General features: G+C 40.8%; 1 protein-coding gene across 1 annotated transcript; it reads left to right on the top strand.

Annotated features, from left to right (window-relative positions):
- Positions 1-203: 203 nt before the first annotated feature.
- Positions 204-9,249, top strand: LOC133458475 (vitellogenin-1-like). The gene is made up of 34 exons (XM_061738375.1): positions 204-243; positions 1,003-1,023; positions 1,165-1,316; positions 1,403-1,654; positions 1,738-1,899; positions 1,987-2,135; positions 2,224-2,374; positions 2,464-2,621; positions 2,716-2,881; positions 2,963-3,088; positions 3,181-3,399; positions 3,488-3,705; positions 3,796-3,893; positions 3,979-4,103; positions 4,190-4,291; positions 4,371-4,490; positions 4,579-4,768; positions 5,062-5,155; positions 5,267-5,452; positions 5,560-5,677; positions 5,759-5,972; positions 6,054-6,394; positions 6,481-6,516; positions 6,629-6,697; positions 6,784-6,987; positions 7,072-7,214; positions 7,301-7,430; positions 7,511-7,634; positions 7,734-7,914; positions 8,008-8,090; positions 8,258-8,352; positions 8,513-8,678; positions 8,861-9,022; positions 9,114-9,249. Exons 1-34 carry the CDS (start codon positions 204-206, stop codon positions 9,215-9,217), a joined length of 4,899 nt encoding a protein of 1,632 aa, XP_061594359.1. The 3' UTR covers positions 9,218-9,249.
- Positions 9,250-10,923: the final 1,674 nt, after the last annotated feature.

Raw genomic sequence — 10,923 nt, 5'->3', positions numbered from 1 at the left:
CCCTAACTTGTCATCCTCTGATCGACCCTGGCCAAATTGAGCACAAACTCACATCACTCTAAAAAGTTAATAAGTTATCTATGTACTTTTATATGCAACACCAGGGGTCATTACTTCACAAACATCTTTTTTTCTTTTTTTCCACACAGAGTTTTCCTTTAAAAGGCTGCTCGTCACCTCAGAATGTGACAGCCCCATCAGCCATGAAAGCGGTTGTGCTTGCCCTGACTCTGGCCTTCGTGGGTAAGAAGCATTCTGCAGTAGTGAAAGACTGCCACTTTTGCACAAGATACGCTTTTGAGCATTATTTGAAAAACTTTTTTTGTTGTTTACTTTAGTTTTTTAAATTTAAACCTTTTAGATTTTAGATGTTTCTCTTTACAGCAGAAGAACGTTCAGGAATCTTGTCATGTCATGTCGTGATTTATCATAACTCAATACACCATGCTTTTCTGTAGCCTTAATGTCATATAACTTTACTATCCAAAAAGGAAAAAATGTTTCCAAGGGTTTGATCAATGTACTTATCTTCAACAGTTTAATTTTAGGAAAAAACTATTTTTGCATTTCTATTTAGGACTGAAAGGACATTTTTACAGTTTTAGCCAGTGGCATACAACTATGTATTTGTTGTTCATTTTAAGCATGTGCATTTCTGACATAGATTAAATTAACCATAAAATGAAATGTAACACAATGTTTTAGCTAATTTTAATATGAAGGTTTGGGAGTTTGGAAAATTTTGAAAAAATTGCTGAATAACTGGAGACAAGAGAGAAGGCCCCTTTCAAATCCACTATCAGAATGCCAATAGCTGTAAACTATTCATGTGTAAGACAAATACTGAACCTGTATTTGAAAAAGTAATTCTCCTATGGTTGATAGATATACATTCAAAATATATGTAATGTATTTTTTTCCCCAAATTATAAATAATGCGATGCGTAATAACACATTCGATTTGCATAGTGGACTATTAACTTTATTTTATTTCTGTTTCAGCCGGACAAAGTCCAAATTTTGGTAAGTTCAGTACTTAATATTACCTATATTACTTATCTTTTTATTAGCAATGATACTAGTAAATTCTTCTAATAAAGCTTTCTCATAGCTGTTTTGGGGCTGAGGTAGAACACTTTTCACCAACTAAAACTGTGCTTACAGCTCCTGAGTTTGCTGTTGGTAAAACCTACGTGTACAAGTATGAGACATTGCTCCTTGGGGGTCTCCCTGATGAAGGTCTGGCGAGGGCTGGACTCAACATCTCCAGCAAAGTTCTCATCAGAGCAGTGTCTGAAAATACTTACCTGATGAAGGTAAAGATCAATATCACAAGCAAGCAATGTGCATTTTAACTTCGAAATGCAGACTGCCTCTTATAAATCTAATTTCTAAATTATAGTTTGCGGAACCTGAGCTCTATGAGTACAGTGGTGTTTGGCCAAAGGATCCTCTAACTCCATCGAGCAAGCTAAAGGCAGCCCTGGCACCTCAGCTCACAATTCCCATCAAGTTTCAATACACCAATGGTATTGTGGGACAGATTGAGGCCCCGGAAGGAGTCTCAACTTTGGTGCTGAACATCTACAGAGGCATCCTGAACATCCTTCAGCTCAACATCAAGAAGACACACAATGTCTACGATCTGCAGGAGGTTTGTCAAAGATCCCCGGGTAGATTAGTATAAGTCCACTGTGAGAAGTCCATTCTCCACTAAACAGGTTCTTTGTTGCACAGGCCGGAACTCAGGGTGTGTGCAAGACCCTCTACTCCATCAATGAAGATCTAAAGGCTGAACGTATCCTCCTGACCAAGACCAGGGACTTGAACCACTGCCAGGAAGAGGTCATTAAAAACATCGGGTTGGCATACACCGAGACATGCGACAAATGCCAGAAGGTAAGATCAAACTGATTTTGTACCACGCATACATGTATGATAGCAAAACATTGTACAAACAAGCATATGTTTTACTCATATTCACAGGAATCCAAAAACCTTAGAGGTACAACATCATTCAGTTACACCTTGAAACCATCTCCAAGCGGCACCATGATCATGAAGGCAGCTGTCAGTGAGCTGATCCAATTCTTACCTCTCTCTGAGGTCCATGGAGCTGTTCAAATGGAAACCAAGTATGTCAAAATATACTGAGAATGTAAAAGTGGTAATTTATTGGTGTACCTGGGTTGAAGATTGATTGTTTTTCACTTTACTTCAAAGGCAGAGACTGGTGTTCCTTGAGATTGCAAAAGACCCTATTCCATCCATCTCAGCTCAGTATACTCCCCGTGGATCTATCAAGTACGAGTTCTCCACCGAACTTCTTCAGACACCCCTTCAGCTTATCAAGATCAGTAACTTACAGGCCCAGGTATTGTTTCAGGATACTTAAAAAGATGTGATGTAAAGAATGAAAACATGTGAATCCTAATCACATTTAATGGTTTCTTTTGTTTTTAGGTTGTCGAGATTCTGAATCACCTGGTTTCACACAATGTTGAGAAGGTCCATGAGGAAGCCCCTATGAAGTTTTTGGAATTGATTCAGCTCTTACGTACAGCTCGCTATGAAGACCTGGAAATGTTCTGGGGCCAGTTTAAAAAGATATCTACCCACAGGTGGCTTTTGAGTGACTGAAAATTCATATATGTTTTTAAAAATGTATGACTATAAATACTCTAGATGTACTTAATTTATCCTTGCTTTTTTCAGACACTGGTTTTTGGATGCAATCCCTGCCACTGGAACTCCTCCTGTTCTTAGGTTCATCAAGGAGAAATTCGTGGCTGATGACTTGAGTCTTGTTGAGGCATCTCAGGCTTTGGTTGCAGCTGTTCACATGGTGTCAGCAAACCTTGAAACTATCAAGCTGGTAGAGGTTAGTCGATCCTAGAGCAAGTAACTTTGTTTATATCATCAACAGATGTGTGAAACGTTTCTGACATTTGCACTGTTCTAGACCCTGTCACTGGAACCCAAAATATTGGAAAACCCAATTCTGCGTGAGATTGTCCTCCTCGGCTATGGTACAATGATTTCCAAATACTGCGCTGAAACACCTGCCTGCCCTGTTGAACTTATAAAGGTGAGTTTACCTGATTTATCTCATCACTTCAAACATTGAGGAAAAATTGAGAGTAGGAAATTTTGATCTCATAAACCCATTTCCTCCCACAGCCCATCCAGGACCGTCTTTCCGAGGCTGTTTCTAAGAGAGAGATAGAGAACATCATCTTGTTTGTTAAGATTTTGGGAAATGCTGGACATCCTTCAAGTCTCAAGTCAATCACGAAGATCATACCCATACATGGCACTACTGCTGTAACTCTGCCACTAAGAGTCCATGTTGAAGCCATCCTGGCCCTCAGGAACATTGCAAAGAAAGAGCCCAGAAGGGTGAGTTCTGAATACTGGAGAGTATTTCAGAGAACTTCGAGTCCATGCACTGAGGTCCATACTGAGTTTGTTTTCCCCTCTGAAACAGGTTCAGGAATTAGCTCTTCAGCTCTACATGGACAAGGCTCTTCACCCAGAACTTCGCATGCTTTCATGCATTGTCCTGTTTGAGACAAGTCCTAGTATGGGATTGGTGACAACTGTTGCCAACATTGTGAAGACAGAGAAGAATTTGCAAGTGGCCAGCTTCACTTACTCTCACATGAAGTCCCTGAGCAGGAGCCCCTCCATCATCCATCCTTCACTGTGAGTATACTGTCAGATCCCTGTTAATCATCAAGCCGATTTGCTCATAAGGATTCATGTTTATGAATCTATTTCCTGTTTCCTTTATAGTGCTGCAGCTTGCAGTGTGGCCATGAAAGTCTTGGGTCCAAAGTTGGACAGACTGAGCATGCGTTTCAGCAGAGCAGTCCATGTCGACCTCTATGACAGTAAGACCTAAGTGAAATACAATCATGTTGGGTTTTTTTTTCTTTACGGCATCAACTAATTGTACTTCTACAAACTCTAAATTAGGTTCCTTGATGCTTGGTGCGGCTGCCACTGCTTTCTACATCAATGATGCTGCCACCCTTCTTCCACGATCTGTTGTTGCTAAGACCAGAGCCTTCCTTGCTGGAGCTGCAGCTGATGTTCTGGAGGTGAAGGAAAATTAAAACTTGACGAGCTGTTGAATAACTTATTTAAAGTTATTGTTTTAACATCATGTATGTGTTTGTTTTTTAAGATTGGAGTGAGAACTGACGGCCTCCAAGAGGCTCTTCTGAAAAACCCATCAATCACTGAGAGAACTGACAGGATCACCAAGATGAAGCGTATCCTTAAGGCTGTAAGCACCAGTAAAAACCACAAATTAAAAGTATTACCCAATCTCAAACAATAAAACATCACATTTTCTCTGTCTACAGCTGTCTCAGTGGAGGTCTCTGCCCACCGACAAACCCCTGGCTTCCTTGTATGTCAAGGTGTTTGGACAAGAAATTGCCTTTGCAAACATCGAGAAAACCTTGATTGAAGAAGCTATTACGGTATGTAATATGTACATAAACTTGTTAATCTCAAGTCAGACAAAAGTCTTGCAAAGCACAATATCTACGATACATTTGTCCCCTACAGTATGCCAGTGGACCTTCTATTAAGAAATACGGAAGAGAGGCTCTCGAGACTCTGCTGCTGTCCGGTGTCAGCTTGAGCTACGCCAAGCCTGTGCTGGCTGCTGAGGTGCGACGCATCTTGCCTACGGCTGCTGGTCTTCCATTGGAGCTCAGTCTGTACTCTACTGCTGTAGCTGCAGCTGTTGTCAAGAGTAAGGAAAAAAAGTGTTTTGTTTTTTTTCAGCTAATTAGGAGAACTGGAAATACCATCATATTATACTGGTGTATATTCTCTGCTAACTCTCAAAGGTTTGAATCAAAGCAGCTGGACGTACTTTTCTTTGTTCTAGAAGAACAAAGAAAAGTAAGTCCTACATAGAATATCATGAAACATATAGTTTTATCAATACTAAATAAGTTATTTTTCAACGAAAATAATAATATGAAAAAGGATGCAAAAACAAAAAGAAAGGTTGATGGCTAATGAGTTCATTTGTTTGCTTAGTCAAACCCACCACACAACCACCACTGTCAGAAGGTTTCCCCATCGTGAGCCTTCTGGAGACTGACATTCAGCTTGAGACTGAAGTCGAACCAAGGTAGGTTCAGTGTCTTATTGTTTGGCACAAAATGAGCAGAAGCCATTTAATGTGACAATATCAAAAATACTCTACTCATACTTATTTACGACATACTCATTTTTCTCCTAGTGTTGCAATGAATACCTTTGCTGTGATGGGAATTAACACCCCCATTATCCAGGCAACCATGGTATCAAGAGTTAAGCTCAACTCTATTGTTCCATCCAAAATTGCTGCAAGACTTGACATCAAGGAGGGTGACTTTAAGATCGAAGTTCTTCCAGTTTCTGTGCCTGAAAACATTACATCCCTGAAGTAAGGCTTACATGTTTAATTCACCAAAAAAAAATCCAATTTGTTCAATCAAAAGATTCAAAACGACCTCTAGCCACATCTTTAAAACTTACATTCCTTCCCAACAGTGTTGAGACCTTTGCTGTGGTGAGAAATATCGAGGATCTTGCTTCTGAAAAGATCACTCCCATCATTCCCTTGCGATCTGTTTCAAGCGAGATTCTGTCATCTGTCTCATCTATTACAGTGAGAGTGGTTAAATTAAAAAATATTTTGATAGCTAACACGGTATCTTCAATTATCATTGATATCTATTTCCTCTTATAGTCAATATCTGAAGAGGCCATTTCCATGGAAGTAGAAGATGCCAAGCTTACGGAAAACAAAATCCGTCTCCTTTCAAAGAGATATTGTGCTCAGTATGTTGGTATTGGACTCAAGGCCTGTATCAAAGTTGCCACCAAAAATGCTGGATCTATCCGGGACATTGCCCTGTACAAAGTGGCAGGAAGTCACCATGCTTCTTTATCCATCACACCAAGTAAGTGTTGAAAATACAAATGTTGTGCATTTTAAAAAGGGACAAGTAGGTTATAATGCTATAATGTTCTGATAATTTCAGTTGAAGGTGAAGCCGTTGAGAAACTTCAGATGGAGGTCAGGGTTGGAGTAAAGGCTGCAGAGAAGCTCATTAGACAGATCAACCTGAGTGAAGAGATCATTGAGGAAACACCAGTCTTGATGAAGCTCAACAAAATCCTGGCTTCCAGCCGCAAGTCCTCCTTATCTGGCTCAAGCAGCTCTTCCTCCTCCATCGCTTCCAGCTCCTCATCTCGCTCCAGCAGCAGCGGCAGCATAAACAGCTCTTCCAGACGTTCTTCCAAATCCAGCTCTGCATCAACCCTTACATCACTCTTCAGTGCTGGCTCAAGTTCCTCTAGCTCCAGCATTCATCGTTCAAGGGTAAAATATAAAAAATGATTTTGTAAGTCTGCAAAAAAAAAAAAAGTGTAGAGTGCCTGGGAAATAATGATATTTGTTCTTAACAGCAGATAAGTCACAGGTTTGAGAAGGATCACAAGAAGGTAAGTTTGTATTGTACTTCAAAATATAAGTTTATATTGTAATGTTTGAAAGTGTGGCTTCATTCATATACTTTTCCTGGCATTTTTTAACTTTGGTATATCTTTCTTGTAGGCTGTCAACTCTGCAATGTATTCCAAGAGCAAGAGTAGTGACTCAAGCTTTGAGGCCATTTACAGACAGGTGAAATTTGGATATCAGAAAAATCCTTATCCAGTCTTCTTTTCCCTGGTGGTTTTTGAGCACTCACACAAAGGTTTTCCCCACAGAACAAATTCCTCGGTAATGAGGCTGCCACCGTTGTCGCCATCTTCCAAGCTGTTAGAGCTGATAAGAAGCTGCAGGGATACCAACTCTCTGCCTACCTTGACAAACCAAGTGCCAGACTTCAGATCGTTTTCGCTCCTCTGTCTACTGAGTACAACTGGAAGATCTGTGTTGATGGAGTTGTGCTAAGCAAACACAAAGTCACAGTAAGACACTGTATTCTTAATGAAAATAAGAGGACTACCTCTAAAGCAAAATGGCTTATTCTTGTACCTGCTGTTTCTTTGTAGGCTAAGATCTCCTGGGGAGCAAACTGCAAGGAATACAGCACCATGATTTCTGGAGAAACTGGTCTTGTTGAATCAAGCCCTGCAGCTCGCCTCAGAATGTCCTGGGAAAGACTGCCCTCTTCCCTAAGACGCTACGGAGAAATGTAAGAAGTTTCATATTTGCTGTCGTAAGCCCAAACACTTTCCATGCAAAGCTTGCAAAATACCTGACACAAAAATTCTTCAACAGGGTGTATAAGTACGTTCCTGCTAAAATGCTGGCTGACTTGATCAAGGGAAAGAACAGCACCAGACAACTCTCATTCACTGTGATTGCAGCGTCTGAAAAGGCCCTTAACTTCACTGCAAGATTACCAGTGGTATGCAAAGTCATGTTTTTCTACCTAAGGTTCTACTTATGTTACTGCTTTTTAATAAACAAGATTTATTCCCTCGACAGCGTACAGTCTACAACATGACTTTGAGTCTTCCCATCACTCTGCCTCTGAAAGAGATCAAAACTTTCACCCCCTTTGATGAAGTCATTGACAAGGCCCACTACGTTTTTGCCAAGGCTGTCGCAAGTAATGGCTGATGCTGTATAAATCATAACACAATTGTAGACACTGTTTTTAATGTTTTTTTATGCAACCCAAGGTTAAAAGCACTTTCATTTCTTCCAGCTCAATGTAGATCAGTCGAGGACACATTGATTACATTCAACAACAGGTCATACACGAGGGACATGCCCCAGTCTTGCTACCAGGTCTTAGCGCAGGATTGCACCGAAGAGCTGAAGTTCATGGTTCTGCTGATGAAGGACTCCACTGGACAAAGCCATATCAATGTCAAAATTGCTAACATGTGAGTAATCATAAACATTGAGGTGAAAGAGAATGTTAGATTTCCTTGGCACATTGATCAAACTGATGAAGGTTTTATCTTCTATTCTTGTAGCGATATTGATCTCTTCTCCAAGATTGAAGTGGCTGTGAAGGTCAATGGAAGGGAAACCACACTCCCATACGACCATCCAACAGGTGTCTTTACACAGTCTTTGTTCTATCAAAGTTTTTTACATTAACAAAAGATCATTTTAAAAGTAATGTTGCAAAATTAAAACTACACGTTCTCCAGTTTTATAGTTCATCCTGAATTCCTGAATTAAACAACTTGTAAAAACTGATGATAAGAACTTGTTTTACAGACGGCATTGTGATCAGAAAAACTGGAGAAGGCATTTCTGTCTATGCACCTAGCCACGGACTTCAAGAGGTTTATGTTGACCAGAAGTCATACACGGTAAAAACAATATTATACATGATGAACCTTTCTGCACAAATTATCAGAAAAAAGCGTGATTTTGGAGAAGCCAAAACACCAGCGAAGCAAAGGAGTTTTCACAGGTGCCAGATATGTCTGATGTTTCTACAACTTAATGTGTCATCATTTTGCAAAATAGATTAAAGTTGTGGACTGGATGAAAGGCAAGACCTGTGGACTCTGTGGAAAGGCTGATGGGGAGATCAGAGAGGAGTATCGCACACCTAATGGACGGGTCAGCAAGAATGCAGTCAGCTTTGCTCATTCCTGGACTCTTTCTGCAGAGAGCTGCAGGGACAACAGTGGTACGACTCTAAGATCACTAAGCAATTATTTTTAGATTAAAACTATGACATTTTATCTTAATTTCCAAACTTCTACTCCACTTTTATTTAATATTTATGTTGCAGCACATGAAAGGTTTTTAAACATGTCATCAGCTCACTGCATCCATCAGAAATCCATTTATCTGTACTATTTCTTACAGAGTGCCGTCTGAAGCTTGAATCTGTGCAGCTTGAGAAGCAGGTGAACATTGAAGGGGAGAACTCCAGATGCTTCTCTGTTGAGCCTGTGCTGCGCTGTCTGCCTGGCTGCTTCCCAGTCAAGACCACCCCAGTCACTGTTGGCTTCAACTGTATGCCCTCTGGTGAGTTTTAATAAGAAATAAAACCAATCAGTAGAAAACAACATTTTCAAAACAAACTGTCTCTAATTGCTTTGCTTCCTTGCTTCTGCAGATTCTGCTCCTGAGCGCACGAGCAGCATCTTTGACAGCAGCGTGGATCTGAGGGAAACTACAGAGGCTCACTTGGCCTGTAGCTGCACTGCTCAGTGTGCTTAAGAACAACACTGTCTGTCACTGCTATCATGTGTATGTTTGTAACTGTAACTTTAAATAAAGAACATCTCAATAGGATTTCACTGATTTGAGGTTTTTATTGTGTTTATCTTCCTGTGTTTTAAAATGAAAATGCTCAACTGCAACAACAAGCTCACAAAGATCTCGGAAATTGACTTTATGAGAAAAGACAGCTATGAATTTTTTATTTATTTTTTATTTTTTTTACTTTTTTTTTTTTTTTTTTACCTTGTCTGCACACATATTATTGATTGATACCATGACGGTAGAAACCAAAAGTGTATATATGTGCATTATTACTATATTTAATATATACATATATATACGCACACATATGTGTACACATACATAAATATACACATACAAACCCAGTGTTTTGTTTTTTTTTTTGTTTTTTTTTTTTGGGGGGGGGGGGGGGGGGTGACGACATCCACTGCCAATCCAGGAAGCAGGAACACACGGAGACACACGTCAAGCACTGGAAATCTGCAACAAAAAACCACAAACAAAGCACGAAACCGGCACGGAGCCAACCAAAACACGAACAGCAATCGACCTAAATCTTGAGATCTGATCGCAGTCTGAGCTAAGCTATCGCTACCGCTACCTAAACCCAAAAACTAGAGAGCCAGCATGCAGGTGAACAAGCCAGTGTGTATGTCTGTGTGCGTCTGTGTGTATGTATATGATCATGCGTGTGTGTGTGTGTGTGTGTGTGTGTGTGTGTGTGTGTGTGTGTGTGTGTGTGTGTGTGTGTGTGTGTGTGTGTGTGTGTGTGTGTGTGTGTGTGTGTGTGTGACTAAATGACTATATGTGTGTATGTGTGTGTGTGTGTGTGTGTGTGTGTGTGTGTGTGTGTGTGTGTGTGTGTGTGTGTAATAAACCAAACAAAGCTCCACCTGTGTATCTATAGTGGGGGAGGGGGGGGAGCAACCCCGCCACCCGCGAGACCAGAGGCCGACAAGGAAGAGCCCGGAACCCAGGCCACCGGCAACCCCACAGAGGGGAGAAGTAGGAGGGAGGCAACCCACCGCCTGCGAGGAACCCCCCCCCCACCCGGCGGCGGCCGAGGGGGCCCGCGGGCGGGGCCCCCACGGCGGGAAGAAGCAGCCAGGGATCCCGCGGCGGCGGACCGCGACCCAGGCAATCCCCGGCCACCCGGTCCGGGCCGGACACGCGTCCATTCATCCATTCACCTATCCGATACCTATACTAATAATAATATAATATACTATACATAATAATAATAATAATACTAATAATAATAATAATAACAACCATCTTTGTATAAATTATTAAGTTTTTGATGTCCTGCCAATGGAGGCTCAAATCCTCCATGGCAGGACCCTTCCATACCGCATTCTCACCGACACAGACGGTGAGAATGCTGTCATTGATAAATGTAGACCTTAAAATAATTAGCAAGGCCCTTACTGAACGTCTGAAAAGAGTCACCCCTTCTATTATACATCCGGATCAAACAGGCTTCATTAAAGGTAGACATTCGTCTACTAATATTCGCAGATTATTAAATATTATAGACTATTCGAGTATCAATAAACAGGAGACTACTATTATATCCTTAGACGCGGAAAAAGCATTTGATAAGGTAAATTGGAAGTTTCTATTGGCAACTTTGCATAAATTTGGATTTGGCGAATCTTTCATTGACTGGATAAAAATATTAT

The sequence above is a fragment of the Cololabis saira genome, chromosome 13 (assembly GCF_033807715.1).
Source record: "Cololabis saira isolate AMF1-May2022 chromosome 13, fColSai1.1, whole genome shotgun sequence".
Taxonomy (NCBI): domain Eukaryota; kingdom Metazoa; phylum Chordata; class Actinopteri; order Beloniformes; family Belonidae; genus Cololabis; species Cololabis saira.
Note: the sequence above shows the minus strand (reverse complement) of the source record. Positions and strands in the feature narration are given on the sequence as shown.